At 45.2% G+C, this 23,401-nt stretch overlaps 1 protein-coding gene across 2 annotated transcripts; it reads right to left on the bottom strand.

Annotated features, from left to right (window-relative positions):
* Positions 1-1,190: 1,190 nt before the first annotated feature.
* On the bottom strand, positions 1,191-16,051 carry PDCL3 (phosducin like 3). 2 transcript variants are annotated; one of them, XM_081100719.1, is made up of 6 exons: positions 15,977-16,051; positions 13,104-13,233; positions 10,643-10,733; positions 10,200-10,343; positions 8,988-9,196; positions 3,290-5,220 (listed from the first exon to the last, which is right to left on the bottom strand). In XM_081100719.1, exons 1-6 carry the CDS (start codon positions 15,980-15,982, stop codon positions 5,078-5,080), a joined length of 723 nt encoding a protein of 240 aa, XP_080956845.1. In that variant the 5' UTR covers positions 15,983-16,051; the 3' UTR covers positions 3,290-5,077. The 2 variants fall into 2 exon arrangements, with proteins under 2 accessions (XP_080956846.1, XP_080956845.1); XM_081100720.1 differs by lacking the exon at positions 10,200-10,343 and having other exon boundaries at positions 1,191-5,220; positions 15,977-16,047.
* Positions 16,052-23,401: the final 7,350 nt, after the last annotated feature.

The raw sequence follows: 23,401 nt of genomic DNA, 5'->3' as shown, positions 1-23,401 counted from the left end.
TAGGTTTCAGAATATAAAGTTGGTAACATTCCTAGTTAAATCTTTCCATTTCTGTAAGTGCTTGCAAGTAAAGGCTTCTTATTTATTTTACTAGAGGCCCGGTGCATGGATTTGTGCACCAGTGGGGTCCCTCAGCCTGGCCTGCTGGGATCGGGCCGAAACCGGCAGTCTGACATACCCTGAGAGGTCCCGGAGTGCAAGAGGGCACTCTGCAAAGTTGCTGTCGCTTGGCAGCTCCTGCATTGAGCATCTGCCTCCTGGTGGTCAGTGCATGCTATAGCTATCAGTCAGTCAGCCAGTCGCTTAGGCTTTTAACTTAAAAGCAGGAGTATTAACGGGGGCTGAAGTCTGGAAGTTTCTGGCCTTGGAGGCATGATTTCCCATATTAATGTTTTATTTTGAAATCTTTGGAGTCTGAACAAATTTCTAGGGATATTGTGTAGAAAGGAAATCATTATCTTCATCTGGTTAAGGGGCAGCTTATGGGTTGAGCTCCAAGGGGCTGTCACCTCCCGAGTCTCATTCAACCCTCTTTACATTTCTTGGTTTCTTTCCCTGACAGTCTAATACAGCTATGAGGGCTCAAGTGCTAGGTAACCAACCTATATGTGCATGGCCCCAGAAGAGTCAGGTATTTAATAACAGTTGGTTGGAATTTCCTGTGCGGCTCCTGCACATAGTGGGGGATATCCTCGGACAGCTCCACAAAGCTTGTTAGTCACCTAGGAATACCTGAGATTTGGGCTGGAGGAAGTGCCCTTCATCTTCAGAGTTGAATGAGTTCAGGCTCTCATTTATAAGGTAAAATGTTTTGCTCAGACTTTCAGAAAGCAATTCCAAATGAAAAGCCAAACTAATTTTTCCCCCTCCTGTTCTTAGTTATCTACACCCTTATCTTTAGCCTAGGTTCTCTCAGCCATTTATATTTAGCTCCACCTCAAGGATTAAAAAAAGAAGAAAAAAAAGAGCTGAAATAAAGTCATCCTCTTACCTTAAAACAGGGAGGTCTGAAATTCCAAGGGAGACTCACCCAAGTTCACCTGATACAAAATGAGGAGTCCTTGGGCCCCTGCTGGTACCTAGAATGAGTCTGGGTCTGCAAGATGGTCCTGGGAGGGCTTCTTTGGAATCTTGCCAACTACACCAAGTAAGTGTCGACATAAGGAAAGTCCAAACCTGTAAGATTTTTTACGAGTTTATTTGAGTCAAACTGATGACAATTGCCAGGAAGCAAAATCTCAACAGACTGAGAAAATGCTCCAGAGAATGGCAGTTTTGCACCTCATTTTATACATTACAATCGAAGGATGACGCCTAAGGAGGGTTACATGAAACCCACTGGTGACAGATTAGGGAGGTGGGAGAAAGCAAAGTGGGGAAATCTCTGGGATTGCATAGAACAAATAGACACATGCTTCTTTTACCTTGGTGGGTATAGGATAGTTAATTAATTAACACAACAACGAGCGGTTTTGTGGTCTCTGCGCTGGTGTAGTAAGGGGTCCTGAAAAAAGGAAGTTACACTGACATTCCCAAGGTATGTTATCGTAGATACAAAAAGATTAGACAGGCTCGGTTAAGGTAAAGACTCATCTTCGTAAAGGAAGATAAGGCTTGGGGCATGACCACTCGCCGTGACTGTTTGGTTAGGAAGTTTCCATTTCAGACCCTCTTCTGTGGTCACCTTCAGCCTCAGTCTGTAAGACCAGCCATGCAGGCTTCCTCTGTGCTTGCCAGGCCCCCTTTGCACCCACACCCGCTCCGAGTGCCTAGTTCTTCACACACTGGAAATGGAAGTCCTAGATTCTGACTCATGAAGTTACTGGAAGGCAATGACGAAGTAGAGGCAGGAATACAGATGCTCTTCTGTTGGTCAAGCCATTTGAGAAGTGGGGAGTAGAAAGCTAGGGTGACTGTTTTGTTGTTATTTTTTTGGCAATGGCCTGGTGGCTTTCTCAGGAGATGCCGCAGCTGCTACTAAGAGAAACCAGGATGAGAGTTACTTCTTTTGCAATAACAGAAGTCTAGTGAGGGCAGTCAGGAGCTGGTTATAGTGGCCCCACAATGTCATCAGGAATGTTCTGCTAGGTTGCAATCACATGGACGCTCTAGTCAGAAAGTAGAAGGGGATTATGCCCAAAATGGGCACATGCCAGCGTGTCTCTTATGGAGCTTGCCCAGAACTCCCAGCCGACTTGTGCCCACCTCCCTCTGGCGATCTGTAGCTCCAAGAGAGGCTGGGAGTTTGATCCTTTAGCTGGTCCCGTTGCTGCGTGAGTGGAACTAGAAAATCCTGGATACAGTACTTGGTAGGCAAGTAGCAATCTCTGCCACAGGACCCAAACACTCCTACTGCCTAACGCTGTGCACCTAGGGAGAGACTGAAATCAAGATGATTTACTGGAACAAAGTCCTAAAGAATATGGGAGAGAAGAAGGTCAGACAGAAAAACAGAAAGAGAAGACAAGGATGGGCATGGGGTGGTGAGACCGAAAGCCAAGGAGAGTCCTCATAGCACGCAAGTGACAAGGTCTCCAATGGAGCTGCTGAGTGGGGGGCGGTGTGCAGAGGGTAGAGGGTCTGTACCACCTGCTGTGTAAATGTGAACAGTATCAAGAATATGTGTTGAAAGCCACTTGTCAAAAGGCTGTATTTATGAGTAACAACTGGTTTCCATAGCAGGACAAAATCACTTTCATCAGGACATGTTTCTAAAGGAGGAAACACAATCACAACACATTTAGCCTGTCACATTTGAAAAGCACTTTGTCCAAATTTGTGCTGATTATTTAAGAAAACTGAATTAAAAGCTGAAGGTAACAGATGACAACGAATTCAGGCATTGGTGACAGGGGACACCCTTCTAACCCAGCGGTTGCCAACCGGTGGTCCGTGGGTCACTGGTGGTCCGTGAGGTCCGAAAGGTTGGTGACGGCTGTTCTACACAGCCTTTCACATTGCTCAGAAAGTGCCTTCCCATCCGGTACGACTTTTCTGCAGTGCTCCTGACGCCCCAGAAACCACCGTGTGAGGGCCTCTGCCGAAACAGTTGTCTGTACCCTCAACGAGTGAGAATGGAAACTTAGGTTTGCAATGGAGAAGGTGTACTCCATCTATTGACAGCCTTTTTCTCCTCCACAAATAAGGAAAACAAGAAAAAATCCGCTGTGCTTGACCGTAGTCTTAGTGTGTTTCACACGCCCCCGAAGACAGGCTCTGGATCCCTGGTCACTTTTCTGCTGTGAAATTAGATGAACTCAGTGCTCAAGAGCCAAGTTGTATCATTTTTGTCACATCACAAATGCTCCAAATGAAATAGAAGGACATTAATGGTGAATATTATAGGAAAATCTCCCAGATTTCTATTAACTTGTAGAAATCTGCAGGTCAGGTTCTAAATCCCAATAGTTATTTTAGGATAGAGATGCTTCTCTCTCTCTTTTTGGATGAGATTGGGCGCATTCGGTGATGTGGCCATAGCCGGTCTCTCTACCTTTTTGTATCAAGTTTGGTCAGCATGACTAAACAGCAGCCTGGCGCCTAGGGCTCTGTGGCCAGATGGGGCTCATGAGCCAAATCCACAGGCAACTGAGCTTTAATTGACCACAACCTAAGTGTCTTAGTCTGGTCTGGAGGCAAGATTATGAGGCAGTTTACACACTCACATAGCTCCAAGTGGTACAGCAAACATTTAGAATTCCATCTGGTATAGGCGCCGTCACTGTGGACCCTGCTCACCGGCCCGCCAACATTCAAGCACAGTTCTCTTCTCCTGGGAGCTGCGCGAACTGCAGCCCTTAGGAGGTGCAGTGTTCGAGCCTTCACCTGTGTTCCTCCCACCGCATTTCATTTCACTGTCAGCTAACAACAGAAAACCTAAGAAAGCAGCTCTCCTTCAACTGACAGACCTGCCCAAGCTTGTATGAACCCTGCAATGAAAATTTCAGAAAAGATCCTTCAAGGTAAACCGTGACAGAGTAGCTTTTTATCAGCAGCGCTGGCTCTCATGTGTGTAGAGAAACCAATATTCACTAACACGAACAGTTCTGACAGATGAATCAAAGCTACTTGTCATTGGTGGAATTACAGCAAAAATAAATTTTACAGTATAATCGGAAGGAACTCTGTTCCCTCTCTGATTCATATTTTTAAGATTCAAACCAGCATTAAATGCTACACCATTCAACACAAATATTAGGGAATAATATTTCCCCTAATTATTCTGTTAATGTTGATTTGTTAAGAAGTGATAAATGCTAAGAGGATTCTAGGCAGAAAAGTATCTTGATGTGCTTTTTATTAACTGGTTGAGATCCTGTTTATCTGCGTGCATGCTTATGTGTTTATTTAAAAAATTAAGGTAGCCTTTTGCAGTAACTGAGATTAGCTGACATCTCAACAGTTTGAGACAAAAAACTACTTTAGCTGGAAAAAATATTTAACCCAAGTGGCAGTAAACTGAGATCTTTCAGTTATTGCTTTAAGAAGACAGTGTTTGTTTTTATAAAAATCATTGCATATTCTTTTAAATAGGATAAATACTAAGATTTTTTTCCCTACCAATCATCCCTTTGAGCTATTAATTCTGTTGCTACCTTTATAAAAGAATAAATATAAACAATAATGTAACTGTAAAGCTTAGTTTGCAGTTTTTCCACTGTATATATTCACATTAAAAAAACCTCCATATTCCTTTGTATATAATGATATGTGAATAAATAGTGAATACTTTTATAGCTTTCTTAAACCACAAGTGAGGAAAACAAAGACATTTGCCATACCAACAGCTGGTCTTTATTTTTTTAAGAAAATGTTATTAATTTAAAAAGAGTTCTAAGAAATCCAATAGGATTCCCAGCAATGATTATTCCTGAGAACTATGAGATTTGAAACATAATTATAAAAGGCTAAAAAACAAAGGATTCATTCCTACTTTTTCCTTTTTAAAAAAAAAAATCCAGATCATCTGTCATATCAAGAAAGCTCAGGCCCAGCCGGTGTGGCTCAGTGGTTGAGCATCAACCCAGGAACCAAGAGGGCACTGTGCGGGGCAGGACAGTACCGGCACCGGCACAGCTCAGTCATCCTCGGAGTCGCTGCCCCTGCTCATGGGGATGGAGCTGCGCACCGAGGACAGCAAGGCGTCTTCAATTGGCTTTTTAGGGTTTTCCTCCAGGTCCGTCTTGATTGCTCCAGACTCAGACAATTTCCACTCCAACTCTAAGTAATAAAGAAAAAGCGAATCACCTCAGTAAGACTGCACAGGGCTCTACCGAGTCAGTTGTTTTCTTTGCAGAAACTACAACATTTGATGACAATTTAATTTTAGTGCCATAATTATAAGGTACCTAGAAGAAAGGAAAAAAATCGAACCTTGAAGAAGGAAAACAAAAATACTTTAAAACACTTTTCCAGACAATGAGATCAGATGAGATATTACATACATTGGGACCTATTTGGTAATTAAAAGAAGGGACTAAACCTGTCTCCTATTGACTTCAATTTCTCAGACTCCACAATTTCCTAGGAAGGAAATCAGTCTGAAGCATTTAAAGGAAATTCTTTCCAAAGTCCTGCTGGCTATCTGATCATTAAGTCCTCTTTTAGTTAACAAAAGAAAATTCTTCAGCCTCATGTCCAATATCTCTAATAGGAATCAAAGGCTAAATGGGTGATGACATCCTTGAACTGATCATTTGTTCCAACTAATTAAAAAAATATATCACAAAATGAATGAGTGACTAATGCCTCAGTTACTGTATTTCACTCTCTGATAATCAGTGAGACCTTGTGAAGCAAAATCAGTAGAGGGTCCAAGCAGAATTAAGGGACTGGAGGAGAAAGTCCACAACAGCCTGGTTTAAAGCAATCCTCTGTTAATTAGATCCTGCCATTAAAGTCAGACAACCAATTTTACTGAAGTCATAGTACTTTAAAGTGCTCATGGAGATGAATAACACCAGTATTTTCAGTTTTCTCAGTTAAATGTTACAAAAATTCAACCAATTTCTTAAAAAAACACACACCACAAAACCCAAGTTTAAGATTTCTGATTCTTGACTCAAAAATACATTAAATCCACACATACATTCATACATATAAGTATATGTATGCTGTATGCCTTTACACACTGGAATAACTGATGTAACATACTGATGTGCATGTTTACACTTTTCCCAGTTGAATATCATATAGAGCTATATAAAGTAGTATATAATCATATTTTAACATGTTTTTAAAGGCTACTAAAGCATAGTTAGACAGGTTATTTCAATAAAGAGGTTTTGACCTAGCAGGAAGCCCTCAGGCCTCAGTCTCTCTCTCTCACATTATATGTGTGGTGAATTTCCTTTAAACACACACACACACACACTAGAGGCCCAGTGCATGACACTCGTGCACTGGAGTAGGGGGTGTCCCTCAGCCCGGCCTGGGCCCTTTCGCAGTCCGGGAGCCCTCAGGGGATGTCCAACTGATGGCTTAGACCTACTCCTCGTGGGCATCCTTAGTGCTGCTGCAGAGGCGGGAGAGATTCCCGCTACCACTGCTGCACTCGCCAGCTGTCAGCCCAGCTTCTGGCTGAGTGGCACTCCCCCTGTGGGAATGCACTGACCACCAGGGGACAGCTCCTGCATTGAGCGTCTGCCCCCGGTGGTCAGTGCATGTCATAGTGACCAGTCCTTCCACCGTTTGGTTGATTTGCACATTACCCTTTTATTATATACTAGAGGCCCGGTGCACAAAAATTTGTGCACTTGGGGGGTGGGGGGGGGGCCCAGCCCAGCCTGTGCCCTCTCGCAGTCTGGGACCCCCTCAGGGGATGACCACCTGCTGGCTTAGGCCCGCTCCCTGGGGGATTGGGCCTAAGATGGCAATCAGACATCCCTCTGGCAGCCCGGCAGCCCTCGGGGGATGTCCACTTGATAGCGGGGAGCAGGCCTAAACTGCAGTCAGACATCCTTAGCACTGCTGAGGAGGCAGGAGAGGCTCCCATCACCACCGCTGTACTGGCAGCCATCAGCCTGGCTTCTGGCTGAGCAGAGCTCCTCCCATGTGAGAGTGCCCTGACCACCAGAGGGCAGCTCCTGCATGAGTGCCTGCCCCCTGGTGGTCAGTGTGTGTCATAGTAACCAGTCATTCTCAGTCCTTCTGCTGTTAGGGTCAGTTTGCATATTACCCTTTTACTATATAGGAGAGAGGCCTGATGAACAGGTGGGGGCCGGCTGGTTTGCCCTAAAGGGTGTCCCGGATCAGGGTGGGGTCCCGCTTGGGTGCCTGGCCAGCCTGGATGAGGGGATGATGGCTGTTTGCAGCTGGTCACACCCCCTTCAGGGTGGAGGTCCCCACTGGGGTCCCTGGCCAGTCTGGGTGAGGGGCTGAGGGCCGTTTTCAGGCTGGCGGGTGACTGAAGCTCCCAACCTCTCCTTTTTTTCTTTTCTTTTTTTTATTCTGGGATTTATTTACCTTCTATGGCTGTCACTGGAGCTGAGAGCAGACTTTAGCTCTGAGGCTCGGCTCCAGCTCTGAGACCTCGGCTGCTGAAAGCAGGTATCTGGGCTTTGTTTAGCTTCTATAATTGAAACACTGTTGCAACTCCAGCTCTGAGGCCCAGCTGGCTGAAAGCAGGTTTCTGAGGATTGTTTAGCTTCTATAATTGCAACATAGTTGCTTAGAGTGCAGCTCAGAGCTAGGCTGCGGCAGGCGGGGAACCTTGGCTTCCTCCATCACTGGAGCAAGCAAGCCTCCTGTTCACTTCAGCTGCCTGGCTGCTGGCCACCATCTTGGTTGGCAGTTAATTTGCATATCTCCCTGATTAGCCAATGGGAAGCATGTTGGAGGTATGGTTAATTACCATGTTAGTCTATTATTAGATAGGAAGATTTGACACCTCCATGTTTAACAGGTAGAAAGGAATAAAAAGACATCAGTTATAAGTTAAGAGGAAGAATTAAATAAACTTTTAATTTAATTTAAAAGTTACTAAGATATTCAACTGAGAAAATATTATAGAGATGATTTACATATATATGTATGTGTATATATACATATGTATATACGTGTTTGTGTGTGTGTGTGTATATACACTACATACACTAGTGACCCTGTGCACGGATTCGTGTACATTGAAAGGAAATTCATTAGAAGGTGGCTGGTGGAGCGGGACTGGGCGAGATGGGCCAGACACGCCCTGGAGCCAACTTCCCATGATCTCTCTGCCCGTCGGTCCCTCCTGCTACTGGTCACACTTGGGGTGGTGCTGTGGCTCAAAGGGCATCTGTGGAATGAGTGGGGTCCCTCCAGCAGGTGGGGTCCCTCAGTCTGGCCTATGGGGATCAGGCCGAAACTGGCTCTCCAATATCCCCAGAGGGGTCCCTAAGTGCAAGAGGGCACTCTGCAAAGTTGCTGTAGTATAGGGTGTGGAACGCAAACGCAAGGGTGCAGTAAACCAGATTCGGGGCCAATAGTGGCCCAGCAACAACATAACCCACAGCTCAAGGTGGAATCCACAGCCCCACGAGGAATCGGGCTCCCTGCTCTCTGGTTTCAAGGTGTGTCACCCGAGAACCGCCACTGCCAAACTGCAGTTCAGCAGCTACTGCATTGAGGATCTGCCCCCTGGTGGTGTGCATCATAGCGATCGGTAGGACACTTAGCATATTAGCCTTTTATATAGATAGATAGATAGATAGATAGATAGATAGATAGATATATGCATCTGTCCTAATATGTTCATGTGAATTAAACAAAAACGAATGATATGATCTCAAGCTATAATTTAAAACATTCAAATATAGGGACAAATGAAACATTAATATTAAGTATATTTTAAAAGTCCACCTTGTCCTCTTTTCACTGAGAATCATTAGAGCCCAGTTATTCTGCCCCACTGACTGGTCTGAGATGAGAAATTAAATATGCTTCTCCCCATCTCTACCATGCACTAGCCACCTCTCCTGTGCCCTCAACCATCTCAAAGAGGCCCTTACCATCTATTGTCAGGTTCATGCCACCAAACACTAGAGGTCCAATAAACTGAGCCTTGATATCACCTTCAAGGTAAACAAATATTGTGGGCAGATTCCTGTCAGGATAATTGGGTATGCAGGTTGTTGAAATGGCTTTGATAAATTTGACGTCAGGAAACTTCCTGGCAAGTCTACTGAAGTGCTGGTTTATCAGGGAACAGAGGGGAATCCTGTAAGACAGAAATAGGAAACAATAGTGAGAGAAAAATCCTACAAAGTAAAAATAGAAGCAGTTATGATTCTGCATTTATACAGAACAAAGCTCAACTAGCCTTCTGCCCTAAGTGAAAACTCACAAGAGGATCTGCTACTCCAGTCAAGATGAATTAACATTTTTAAAAAAACGTTCTGTGGCTTAGTGGTTGAGTGTCGACCTATGAACCAGGAGGTCACAGCTCAATTCCCGGTCAGGGCACATGCCCGGTTGTGGGTTCAATCCCCAGTGGGAGGCGTGCAGGAGGCAGCCAATCAATGATTCTCTCTCATCACTGATGTTTCTATCTCTCTCTCCCTCTCCCTCCCTCCCTGAAATCAATAAAAAAATATATATTTAAAAGAGCCACAAACCTTCTAATATATTCAGGAAAAGTGAAGAACTCAAAATCCAAAATCCAAATTAATATTCCGAAATGTAAGTCGGAAAAACAGCGTCAATGTAAAAGATAATTGTTATGCCCTTCTCCATGACAGAATATTCAAGATTCAGAATGTGTAAAACAGGTCAGAAAGCATTTCCTGCTCTAAAGAAACCCTGCACAAGCTCGACTCTGAGGACAGGCCTGGAGGTGAGGAACATGGAGGACCACTGACCACTCATGTGGACAATCATTACAAAGGCCACCCTCGCCACCTACGAGAGTGACCCACGCGTGGGATTATGAAAAGCCAGAGTTTCTCCAGAGGAATAAATACCTTAGGAATTTCTTTTCTTTTCTTTTTTTGGAATTTATTTTCAATAAAAGTAAAGTCTCTATTATTACACCGTAACAAACGCATTTGTGTTAGTCACAAACATTAATTTGAAAGTCTTGAGACAAAAATTAGGCATTAAGGTTTGGGCAAATCAGCCACAAAAACACATAAGATAAAATAATCTCCAATGTGGAATAAACCCAGGATGTTCAAGATATAAACTCAAATGAGCACTGAGAGACGCAGCATACGATCACTCACCCTTGTTTGTAAAGGTGCAGGATCACCCACAAGCCCTCTCCGGCTTTGGTAACTTCCTGAACATAATCCTTTCCTGAGATCTCCAAAACTTCTCCAAATTTATTCCTCAGCTGAGCTGCTTTCAGTTCAGCCAGTCTCTGCTGCCTGCACAACAGGAGGAGTGAGTTATCTCATACACACACATGCATGTGCACACACACACATGCACGCATGTGCACACACGTGTATCTTTCAGACAGCAACCTTCATAAAGTTCCAGGTTTATTTATGTGCCACGTGGCAAAAGTCTAAGACCTGTTTGCCGAAATCTGAAATATTATTATTTAATTATGGCCTTTTCCAAACGTGATCTCAGTCAAAAAATTCATTTTCCAAATGACACACATTGTAGTGCCACACAAAAAAACAGTCCCTCTGAGTGTAGTCCCTACAGTGGCACTAACCTGTACATTTCAATAGCTCGTTCATCTTCCTCATTAAATTCATCTTCATTATCCTCCAATTCTTCCAGAGTCATATCTTCATATGTTTTCACTGAATGTAATTAAGTTAGCAAAACCAAAAAATTTAAAGGAAGAACAAACATGCATTTTGGTTTTTTTTCCTTCACTTTTCTCCTAAAGATGTGCATGCAACACCCAAGACTCCCAGCCCACCAAAACCAGGATGCAAAGTACTTCAGGCATTACACTAGTAAAAAAAAAGTTGGGGTGTTTTAAAAAGACAGAACTAGTGTGTTGTTATCTACAGGCTTGACTTTCCTACACACCATAGTAAGGACATGAATGAGAAGTTTCCCAAGTTTATAACTCACCTGGCAGAGCAAGCCTATACACTAGTGGGTGGTGTATCACAGCTCTCCTGTCTCCCAGGAGATGGAAAGAGAGCAGCGGGTGTCCTCCCACTGTGAGCACACCCTTCCTAGAGTTACAGGGATTATCACAGGCTCTTGGTATTTCCAGGCCGCTCTATCTTTCCTTTTAGGAAAATGCTATAACATTTGTATTTTGTTTTTATTGCCATAAACGCTCTTGCTTTTGGCCATCAAAGCAGGCTTTTGTCCCTGACACCCACCCCATCCCAACAAAGAACTGCTTTTATCAAGGTCAACAATGATCATTCCTTGACTGAGCAGCACGTGATCCCACCCACTGCCCTCCGATGGCTCCCAGGATCCCTACGCTCTCCCCTCCTCCCACCCCTAAGACTGCCCTCCTTTGGACCCTTTGTTGGTTTGATCCCTTTTCTTCTTTATCTACAGCCACTCCCTTGTTGATGGTATCTCATGGCTTGTAGTATGCTGACAACTCCCAAATTTATGTCTTCAGCCCATATTTTCTGATATGGAGAAAAACATACCCAACAGCCCACTTACCATCTCTAATTTGTCTAATGAAAATCTCAAAGTTACTATGTCCCAAACAGACTTCCTGATCTCACCTCCAAACCTGCTCTCTCCAAGCTTTCCTCATCTCAGTCGGGGTCCCTCCATCCGTCTGGTGGTTCAAGCCCAAAGCCTTGTAGACATCCTAGACGTATTTCTCTCAAACCCCTCAGAGGATCAACCCATCAGCAAATCCTGTTGGCCCAACCTCCAAGATATATTCAGACCTGATCACTCCTCACCATTTCCACCACCACCACCACGCTGGTCCAAGTCAACGGTACCTCTTGCCTGAATTACTGCAGTAGTTTACAGACCAGCCTCATACTTCCTGCCTTGCCCCCCACTGTCCCCTCAGGAAGGCGGCCACAGGATGGTGCTGCCAACATGGAGGACACATGTCACTCCTTTGTTGAAACATAAAACTCCAATGCCTTCCAACTCACTACATAAATCAAGATCCTCACTAGAAGCTACAAGGTTCCAAGTGGTCTGACCCCTAGTTACCTCTCTGAACTTACTACTCCTCTCTCCGAATCATACTGGCTTCCTTGCAGATTCTCCAACATACTTTTCACTAAACTAGCTCAGTTTACCTCCCTCAGGTCTACCCAAATGTCATTCCTAGTGAGGTCCTCTCTGACCCTATCTAGAATTATACTCAACTCTCCTCCAACCCTTTCAAGGCCCTTTCACTGCCTTAGTTTCCTGTATTTCATTATGTATTGTTTATTGTCTGTCTCTCACTGCAGTGTAAGTCCCACAAGGACAGGGGTTTTTGTCTGGCCTGTGCACGGTTAAAGCCCCCCTGTCCAGAAAAACACATGGCACACGGTAACCGTTCAATAACCACTCGCTGGATACATGCTTTGTAGTAAGACCTTCTCTAAATTAGCTCTAATATGTAAACGAGATTCTGTGTCAGTAGGTCTCAGACTCTAGTGGGAGTCAGAAATCCTTTGAGGCACTTGCTTAAAATGCAGATTCTTGGGCCTCGCCTCCCCGCTCCCAAGACTCTGATTCAGTAGGAACTGAGTTTTTACAAGCACCCCAAGGATTCCAATTCAAGTAGTACAGCTACCTTTGAGAAAACCCCTCTCTCAGATCCCATACATTGTAAGCATCTTATGCTTCCCCAAATTAAGGTATTTAAATATTTTCAATCAAGGCAAAAGAGACTAAAGTATAAGCTCAGAATTATACAAACACTATAAACTTTGAGCAGAGTTCCATGACATTATTCCAAGTGAATCACAAACTAGAAAGTCAAGTTCAAGACTGTCATGTGCTCATCTGACACATACAAGGGATTGAGGTGCCAGAATTAATGCTGTGGGGCTGCAAGCGAGTCATAGCATGTCTCTACCTTTGTCTTCCTGGGCCCAACATTAATTCTGGCACCTCAATCCCTGGCTCCCAACTCTTGCTCAGAGGATCCTTCCACCAAAGCAGTTAGAGGCTCAGAAAGTTGTTTCCTACCCAGATAGACACAGAACAGAGAGTAATAAAAGCAAGCTCACCAACTGACTGCTGAAGGACTCGCTGCTCTTCCTCTTCTGCCTCCCTTTCCAGTTCCTTCAAACTTTCCTTTGCGGGCAAGATGCCCTTTTTGCGTAAGATGTCATTCCACTCAGTGTCTGCATTGGGGTCCTAGAGCAGGGGGACCAAAGATACATGCCATGAGTGCAAAGTCCACTAAGGAGGGTGCCATATCGGGCAAGGGGTCAAATGGGAAAGGTGGTGGGAAGAAAAATTCAAATTATGTTTCTGAAGAAAGTGTCAAAAGACTCAAAGGCCCCGTTCCATTCTTCCTGTCCTCCACTCCACCCCCATCCCCATCCCTGAGGGGTATAAAACAGGATAGGATGTGCAGATCAACATCAAAGCTGAAACCAAGGCTCTGACCTGACTTTTATCCAATATTCTTGTTAATGACTTAGAGTGATTCATTCAACATATATTTACTGAGCATGTACTATATGTAAATTATTGCAATAGTAGGGAAGAGTGGTGAATACCAGAGCCACCGATTTTACAGTCGAGAGGAAGAGACACACATCAAACAATTAAATACACAATCACAGACTTATTACAAACTATAGCAAGTGCAATGGCCAACAGGCTGCTGACCTAGAATTACGAGGGCCTGCATTCCTCAGGATGGGGAAAGACGGTCCCTCAGAACAGGTGACATTTAACCATCTCTGGAGGGTGAGAAGGAATCAGACATGAGTGAGAACTTAGGAAATTACTTTCCGGCAGAGGGACCAGCATGATCAAAGGGCCCAGGTGAAGCATCCATCTTATATAAAAACTGCTGTTTGTCATTTTAACCCTGCTATTTCTGGCTTCTGTAAATGCTTGGTGGCTTAAATAATAAGGAAAATAAGACTACTCCCACTTCAGAGAAGCCATTAAACCTTCCCCAGACGAAGTTATCAGTGCTGGTGTCAGGCCAAGCTTTTGGTAGAGGTCTCAAAGCGCCAGCACATAGGGCCCTTTAAGAACTTGCCAAGGGAACCGGAAAAACCCCATATTGGGGAGACAAAGAGGGTAAGATAGTATAAATACAGGAAACTTCCTCTGTGATTGCACCCAGAATTTGAGAGACATTTTCCTCTGGGCCCACGCGTAATAATAAATATAACTCCATCTCTCTAAGCGTTGCTTGGTTCTTCTCCGGTTTTTCTGTAACGCAAGAGCAGCGATATTGAACATCTCAAAGTCCTGTGGCTGCAGGAGAAGCACGAGGAGAGCCTGATGCTAGGCTGACAAATTCTCTAACAGCCAAACCTGAGAGGAAGAGCTGGGACCTACAGACTAGCTCACGATGGCTAACACCTGAGTGTTGGGCGCTGGATACTTTTCTAAGCCCTTTAGTTGTATCTACTTAATTCATCTTAACAAGCCCAGGAGACACTGCATTTAGGAAGCCACTGCCATGCTGGGACAAGTCAAAGTTACCCAGCAAATGTCAGAAGGATAAATGTCAAAGTGGGCTCTTAGCTCCAGAACCCAACTGTTCAAACGCTGGCCTTGCACAGCTCTGCAGGAACACTGCTAACGCATCCGGGTTGAAATGTGAAATCAAGGAGCCCTGTGGAAAGGGCGCTGGATAACCGGGCTCCAGCCCACTCCACGTCGCGGTTTAGCTGAGATAGAGCAAAGGAAAGATGAACAGAATCCTTTCAACCGGCTGGTCAGGGAAGGCCTCGGAAGAGGTGACATTTTTGAGGGGCCTGAAGGATAAAGAATGCAAAGGAGCCCTAACCGGTTTGGCTCAGCGGATAGAGCATCAGCCTGCAGACTGAAAGGTCCCATGTTCGGTTCCGGCCAAGGGCATGTACATTGGTTGTGGGCACATCCCCAGTGGGAGATGTGCAGGAGGCAGCTGATCAATGTTTCTCTCTTATCAATGTTTCTAACTCTCTACCCCTCTCACTTCCTCTCTGTAAAAAATCAATAAAATATATTTTAAAAAAAATGCAAAGGAGCCATGGTAGCCCCAGAGCTTCCCCACCAACATTTGCGGGTGTCTGATTTGTGGCAGACACGCTGTATTTGCAGGGGATCATCCTCTCCAGCCTCAATGCCTCCGGCCCCAACCAAACCCACACGAACTTCATTCCCATTTCCCACTGAGCCAGAAACCATTCAATCAGAATTCCCGCCCACAGCGAGGTCTGGAGGGCAGCAGGATGACCTGTGGGGCAGCGTCCTTGACGACTTAGTTATCACAGGTTTTTGCTCATAAAAAACATCCATTCTCACTGTGTTTTCCTTCATTTTCTTTCACTTTCCTTTGGGTTTTAGTCAAGTTCCAGAGACAATTAAAGGACAATACAAGAGGATCTTGTTTTAAGACGTAAAGTAACTGAGCATCGGGGCTCTTCGGGCTGAGTTCTGAAAGCCAGGAGAGCCCCCTCAACCTGAACTCCAACGTTAGAGGAAAGAGTGGAACTAACCGCTCCCCAGGCTCTAAGTGGAGTCAGGAACAGGGGTGCCACCTCTGCTTTATATTATGGGACCCCCAGGAGGGGCCCTTCACATCTCCAAGCTTCAGTTTCCCGATCCGTGCAAAGGGACCATAACACACCTGCTCAGGTGCTCAGTGAGGGAGTTACTAGGAAAGAAGTAACTGCCAGGTGGGAAACGGCCTCAAAGAGAGGTAGCCCCAAAGAACGGAGGTGGAGACGCCCAGGCGGCAGGAACGCGCCCGCCCTCCCGCACTGCGCCTGCGCCTGCGCCTGGCCTGGACTAGCGAGCGTCCCCCGTGCCAGTGGCCTTTGGCGCTTCCCGCTGGCCCGGACGGGACTGTCCGCCGTCGGCGCGGACCTAGCGGGGTACACGAGCAACCGCAGCCCCCAGGCCTCGCGCCCCTAGGCTTGCTCACCTGCATCTTGTCTCAAATATCTTAAGCCAGGCCGACCACCGCGCCCGATCCCGCAGGTCTCTTCTGCGCATGCGCGCAGCTGTCGCCCGGCCTCTTCTCCCAGCCCAGCTGTCGCCCCGCCCACCGGGAGCGAGCTGGGCGGAGCCCGGGAGGAAGCGAGCCTCTGAGTCTGCGCGCGCTCCTCAAGAAACCGGCGCAGAAGCTGTGCGCACATGGGAACCGGGAGACGTCTACCTTCTGGCTGTGCCGCAAGTCACGTGACCCGGGGCCAGCCCTGAGCGCTACCTTATTAGGGCTGGTCTTCGGCTTTGGAGCGGTGGGCTGGGTGGAGCAGACTCCAGCTCTAGGCCTGGATGTGCAAAAGAAGTCTAATGTAAGCCTAGAAGTCAGAAATAGAAATGTTTCAGTAATGCAGTGTTACAATAAAACATGATACAGGGTCACCTGGAGTTAGGACTATCATTTCAGCGTCGGATAAGGCAATTCATTTATAAGACATTTCTTGAGAGCCTGCTTGGTACCAGGTACTATTTTAGGCTCTACGCATTCAGCAGTGATCACGACAGACAAAACCAGAAAGGCGATCCATATTTGCACAAACGTTTAGCCTTTTATGGGCACACTGGAGGCACTGAGTAAAGATCAGCAGAGTCTGATTGTGAAGTGCAGGTGCTAGGCTCCAGGCTTCTGCCTATGAAAGTCCTACGAATTTGAGTTAAAGAATCAGTTTCCCTCCTTGGACACTTGGGCTGGTCTTTGAGATTTTCTCTGCCCTCCTCCCCCTGGGCAGAACCTAAGCCATGGAGGCTCTGATGCCCGAGCTGGAGGGAGGGGTGAGGAACTCACTCTTGACTGACTACCCCACCTGGATTCTCCTTACTGACCAGGAGCTGTGTGTGTGTTGTCGGTGAGGCAAGGTAGGGATGGGAGTGGTGCGGAAAGTGGTCCCATACCAGGGTGCAGCCACTCCTAAGTAGAAGCTGGGGAAGATGGGAGCTGTCATTCATCTGTTGGGCCCATGAGGGCATCTCTATAGAGCTATGGTGGAAAGGGAGGTTTTACTCTTCAATGGTTGCTGAGCTCACTGGGACAGTTAGTTCTTCAACAAGGCAGAGCCGTGGGGAGATGGATGCAGTCCCTAGCTTCAATACCATGGATTTCCACTGTTCCAACTAAATTTCCATAGATTTTGTTGAATTGATGTTTCTCAACCTGTTGTAAACCTTTTGATCAATCTCTAAAGATTTTTGTGGTAGTCTTTATTAATCTCCACCAGTTTAATGGTTTCCCTGAACACCTTATGCTACCATTCTGGAGGTCCTACCTGGGGTAATTTGTTACATAGCAATAGATAAACTAATACAATAGCCAAGCAAGGTTGTATAACTTAAGACAAACAGCCAGTTACATGGAGAGCAGGGAAGGCATTTCAAGCAGGAGAAACAGAAAGTGTAAAAGTATGGAAGGTGGAGGCAATGAGGAAGAGCTGAGTTAGAGAAGTGGGTCTCAAAGTATGGTCGTTGCATCAGCATCATCAGTATCACCTGAGAACTTGCTGGCACTGAATTCTTGGGCGCCTACTCCAGACCTATTGAATCAGAATCTCTAGGGATAGAGAACTGCAACCTGGGTTTCAGCAAGCCCTACAGGTGTTTCTGGAGCACATTAAAGTTTGAGAACCACTGGAATATGAGTTGTTTCTCATCAGCTATAATAGCTGGGCTCTTAATGTTTCCAAACTCTCAATGGTCCCCCCCCCCCTTTATTTTAAGAAATGAGAGAAGAGGAGCTAGTAAGTGCTTCCTCTTAATGAATGCTTTAGGGCCTTAGTAGAGAAAAAAGTTCCTCAATACCAGTCACATGAAACTGATCATGCCACAGCAAGCAGATGCTCACCCCACTTCTGCTGGGACTAAGTCACCTCTAACTTTAGTTTGTACTTTATTTGGTTCTAATTGTTTAATGAACCACCCTACAGTTGTCCTGCACATGCCACCTTAGTCTTTGCAGGATTTTGCTCCTGCGTGTGGTTGATGGTCACTTCTGTAGAGGGAAATGTGGACATTAGATTTAGTATGATTTAAGAGGGAATATTTAAACTTGGCTAAATCCAGTTAACAGAAAGAGCTAAAACTTGTTTGGGACTGAAAGAGTGAAAATAAGCTTGGATTGAAAAAGAACAAAAGCAGCCCCGCTGTTACCCAGGCTGGGAGGACAGATTCAGATAAAGCCAAATGCGAAGTTCACAGAGAACAGCCTTTCTCCCAAGGTCTGGCTGCAGCTGTGAAATGCCATAACAATGCCCACTTTGAATGACCACTGCTTTCTTACCAATGATGCCCCCAGACCTGCTTTATCTCACCCATCTTTTACTAGGGATTCCCAAATGCTGAGCCACCCTTGCTCATTATGCCACCCAAACCCTAATTAGTCCCACTTTTCATAATTCTGCCTTTGGACTTTCCTGGATCCTTCAGCAGGAGCTTGACCTTACAAGTCTCCCCTTTTACTGAGAAGCACTTCATGGCTCTTCTGGAGTGCCTCCCTCATGGCATCAGGTCAATAAGTCTGATTCTGTCAGATTTCAGGCTTGTCCATAGTGGTTTTTGTCTGATTAAGCTTAAATAGAAAGAAAATGGTCCTTGATCTGTATTTGGGGGAGGAGGATGGTAGTGTTTGTTTGCTTATATTTGACTCGATTACCAATTTTAGATCCCAGGTCACAGAAAAGAACCCAGAGGACTGGCCACCATGAAATTGTCAATGATTACTTCTTATCACATTTCAAATCAGTCCCTTCTTCTGCCTCTCCGTGATCATTAGATGTTTTCTTGTAAAAGACCCACACAGAGATCTAACATTCTCAGTCATGATCAAGCATGACAACCTTTCATTTAATATAATTACAATCTCTAAAGTTATTAACGATACCAGCATCCTCCACCTAAGGAACTTGCAGTGAGGTTGGGGAGAGAACCAGTGGGCAACCAGAGTGAAGAGATGAAAAGCTCTGTCAATGAGGTGGTCAAGAACCCCAAGCCCAGAGTGTCAAACAGATGTCCACAGAGGCTTTGATGCCAACCTGAATGACACAGGACATGAGGTGGAGAGGAGGGCCATGAACAAATTATGAAATCCCTTGAGGGAAGAGGAAGTGCAGCCAGGATGTCTGTAGATGAGAGCACTGAGGAAGGGTAGGATGACTTAGCCAGAAGAAAGGAGCCATCAAGAAATGTGGAGTTTTAGGGGAGGATGGAGGACAATTGGCCTGGAATATTTAAGGTAGTGAGGAGACTCTCTCTTCAAGGTGTCCTGGAATACCTGGTCTGCTAGACACTGAGCAGCCTCTCCCAACTCCACCCCCTAGGATATCACAGTATTAGCACTTTGCTGAAGGATCCCTTCCTGTACCTCAACGTTGAATTCTGTTAGTGGTGGTTGCCCTCCAAGAACTCTTCTCCTCCTCTTCTAAATCTAAGGCAGCAGACTGTGGCCACCCAAGTGTGAACTACATCCCAAGTGTTGCCCTGTTGTTGATTTCTCCCCAAGGCAGGGAAGCAATGTTTGCCATTTCCAGGCCCAGGACTTAAAACATTGTTCTGGAGCACAGATTGGGGGCCACCCAGATTTGATAATGTGGGGTATAGTGAACAATGATTTTCAAGGTCCTTTCCTTCTGCACAGCTCAAAGAATAGAAGTGCTCTACTGGCCTGGGTCATTCACATCTGGACTCCAAGTAATACAAGTCCCATTACCAAATATCTGTTTCCTTGCTGAGTGGGAAGGGACCTTATCCCCTGATAAAAAGATACATATTGCAATGCTGTCCATTGCTTAAGTGACAATCAAGGATAAAATTACTCTCCTGTGCCTTTTCTTCCCACAAATGCTCCTCACTCTTCTTTACCTACTTGAGGTCATGGTGACTTTTCCCTAGGGAATAGTGATAAATGGTAACTCTTCCCTTGGCCACATTTTCTTCTGAGTCTGTGCCACAACCTTCACAGCTAGGTTCAGGATCTGAAGGAGGGACCAAAGCACAAATGAAAATACTATACAAGAAATATGAATTTAGAAGGCATTGTGGGCCGGGTGGAGCTTCTTTCTTGAAGAGACACACCCACCTTTGGCCTGGTCCACTTTTTATTTACTTGAATACACATTTGCCCTTTAGCAATGCATACAGGCAGATCAAAGGTAAAGTTTGGTAAACAATGTAAGGATTATCAGATTAGGAAATTGCTTTGAGCCATTGAGCCCACAACAGGGCAATTTTATGCTGATTTTCAGCCCTGATGAATATCAAAGTCCATTGGCCTTCCAATGTTTCTTTTTGCATTTTTATGCTAACTGCTGTTTGCTTTAGCCTCCTGGTCTACTTCCCAGCTGCCCAGTGCCCAGCATCCTTGCAGCTGCCATGCAGTGAATGTCTCTCCTCCTGGGCTCTGCTTTATTACAGCAATTCCCTACATCCATTTCACCAAGGTCTGGAAGACTAAGTGTTTAAATAAAATAAGTCCTACTGCCTGTTCCTTCAGGGTTTCCATTGATTGTGACTTAATCTCTTGAAGCAAATTGATGGTTTAATATTAAGCTGAAATACCAGGAGTCAGCAAAGACATCAGAGAATTGAGCAAAAAATAAAATTGTCCAAAGTGGAATTTTTCCAACTCTTCAAAGGGGTTTGTTTGGTCCAGGAATATTTGTTCTTTCAGGTAGTGAGATATACAAGATACTAGTAAACACTTTCATAAAGACTAAGAAAACCAGAGTGTCTAAATATGTTGAATTGGAAAAGAACCTGGAACCCCAAGCAGAGGTAGGGGAGGGTCCCTGCTTAACTTCCCCCAATTCATCTAGATGCCTCTTCAGCCTCCTATCAGGCACTGCCCTGCATTGCTTGGTTGGGGTGAACTCTTGCTTCCCTCTGACCTGGCACTGGGTACATCATCTCTACCTAACAAGTCAGGGCTCACGCAGTAGGGCTTGTAGCTTTGTGACTTCATGTACAGTTCAACAGTTGTACCTTATCCCATTCCACTGCTGCCCCCAGCCAAAGGCTAACTGTCCCTGGGAGACAGCTTGTGCTGGTGAAGAGCCACAGATATTGGGGTCAGTTGCCCCGGGGGTTTGAATTGTGACCCTGACATTTAGTGAAAGACCTTGGGCAAGTATTTGATTTCTTTGAGTGTCAGTTTTCTTGCTCCCTAAGGATAATACTTACACTACAGTAGATAGTGACTAGCTATTCACCAAATCTGCCTCTCTTCCTCCAAGCCACACACAAGGTGACATTTCCAGCCTCCTTTCCAGTCAGACATGGTCATGAGACTGAGTTCTACTAAAAGGAAAGGCCTGGCCCATAAAAGCCTCGCTCCTGACAGCATCTTCTCTTTCCCAGTCCAATCAGTGTCTAGAGAGGGTGGGGAGGCTCACTGAGCCCATCCTGGGCAGAGCCTACAATGTAGAAAGGAACTTGGACTCTGAACTAAACAACTAGGAGCACTTGCAGTGGACCATGTGAGAGCTGCATAGATTGACCTGTGGCAAGTGTGTCACTCTTTGGAAATGTGGCCCCTAGGAGCTCCTGCAGCAACCTCCATGGAGCCTCCCCTAGTGGTTCCAGAGCCCATCCTCACGCTGCTACTCTACGTGCCCATCGAGTCCAGCCTCCTTGTCCTGCACCTGTGCTTTCCAATTCAGCAGTGCACTGCTGGGCAGCATCGTTTGCGGGTTGGTGGTGCCAAACGTGCGGTGCTGGGGCTGGCCAGCAGGACTGCAGACTCAGGGATCACTGTCTCAGGGTCCTCATTCCCAACTACCTGACACCTTTCAGCCACAACATAGTCAACCTGCTCCCCAGCTGTAGCACCTTCCTGGCCATTTTCTATCCAGGATGTTGTATAGCCTCTTACCCTTGGAGTCCACAGACTCTAGTCTCTGTGAAGGTGTCACATGCCTACTGGGTCTCAGAACTGCTGTGGTCACTATTCGTGCCTTTCATGGTGTATCAAGTGGCTGTGTCCTGCTCATCGCCAGCTGGGGGAGGGGAATGAGGAGTTCCCTCTGTGTACAACAGCTGTGGCCAAAGAATTGGGCCAGATGGGGCATGACTCATTCTAGCATTCAGAACAGAGTACCTGAAGCGGCAAAGACACCCTAGACTGCGGCCCCAGTCAGCCAGGACTGGTTGCGTAGACTTGACCTTCACCAATATACTTGAGGGAGTCGTAGCTTTCATACCTGAAGACATCCTTGAGGGGACCCAATCCCTTCCCTGGCCTCTGCCCCCAAGACCCTACCACAGTGCCTCACTTGCAAAGTAGGCATTTGGTGGGCGTTTATGATGATTGCACAATCCCTCTGACATTGCATCACCTCAGTTCCCCATCCCTGGCCTGGGGAGCCCTCAGCCCACAGCTATAACATTTGCCAGGTCCTCCTGGGCCCAGCAGGAAAACCTACAGGAGTGCAAGCAGGCACTCTATGAATAGGAGAGAAGGAGATTCAGAGACAAGCCCAGGAGACTGACTGGGGGCAGCCTTCACCCAACTCACAACAGGTCTGATGAGTGAGTGGTAGAAAGTGAGAGATGGGACTCCCTAATATCACATTAAATTCAGGGTTTTCACTCAAAAAAAAAAAAAAAAAAGGAAGAAAGAAAAAGAAAGAAAGAAAGAAAGAGAAGGAGAAAAGAAATGTGGCTTCTACGCTAGGCATGGAACTTAGGGCTTTTGTAGTGGCATTAATCACCCCCATTAATACAAACATCATAAAAATGAAATTCCATATATATAAGCATTCACATTTATATAGCATAGTAATGTAACTTTTAAACATTTAATCTAGCATGTTCTGTTTTGATTTCTAAGAGTTTAAAATTTATAGATATTATCAACTGGGTCACTAAAATTAAGTTTGAATACTCTAAACATAATGTCTAAAATTTAAATTACATTTTAAGAGCCTCTACATAACATTTGTGACAGGTTATGAAGCTTTCAGTCAGTAAAACTTTTGAGATGTATGTAATGAAGAGTTACGGTAAAACATTATCCAATCCCTATGAAAATAAATGTATTCAATGAACAGAATTACTTTAATTAAATCAACATTGTAGGGTAGTTTATAAGGCTATAGATAAAGTTTAAAGCATGGGTTAAAGTAACTCTAAAACTTAAGCCCAAACTACTTGTTATTGCATATCTGATCTATAAAATTAATCTATAAAATGAATCTTTCAACCTTGTAGCAATCTTCTTTTCCTAGAAAGACCACTATTTGGCCTTTATGTAGGCTGAGATTCAGGATTAACATTATTTTAATAATACACCTCAGAAAAAGTATTTTCTTTGTAGAAATGAAAGAAAGGGGAGGCATGATATTCCATTTATCATATCAGAGAGTTATAAGTGGTTGGCTCA

This window comes from Myotis nattereri, assembly GCF_964212035.1.
Source record: "Myotis nattereri genome assembly, chromosome: 10".
Lineage (NCBI taxonomy): Eukaryota > Metazoa > Chordata > Mammalia > Chiroptera > Vespertilionidae > Myotis > Myotis nattereri.
Note: the sequence above shows the minus strand (reverse complement) of the source record. Positions and strands in the feature narration are given on the sequence as shown.

Excerpts from the sequence above, each read along its gene's own strand:
- PDCL3 (XM_081100719.1), bottom strand. Across the intron at positions 9,197-10,199 it reads CTGCACCTTTACAAACAAGG|GATTCCCCTCTGTTCCCTGA; the intron begins GTGAGTGATCGT and ends TCTGTCTTACAG. Across the intron at positions 5,221-8,987 it reads CATGAACCTGACAATAGATG|AGTTGGAGTGGAAATTGTCT; the intron begins GTAAGGGCCTCT and ends TTTATTACTTAG.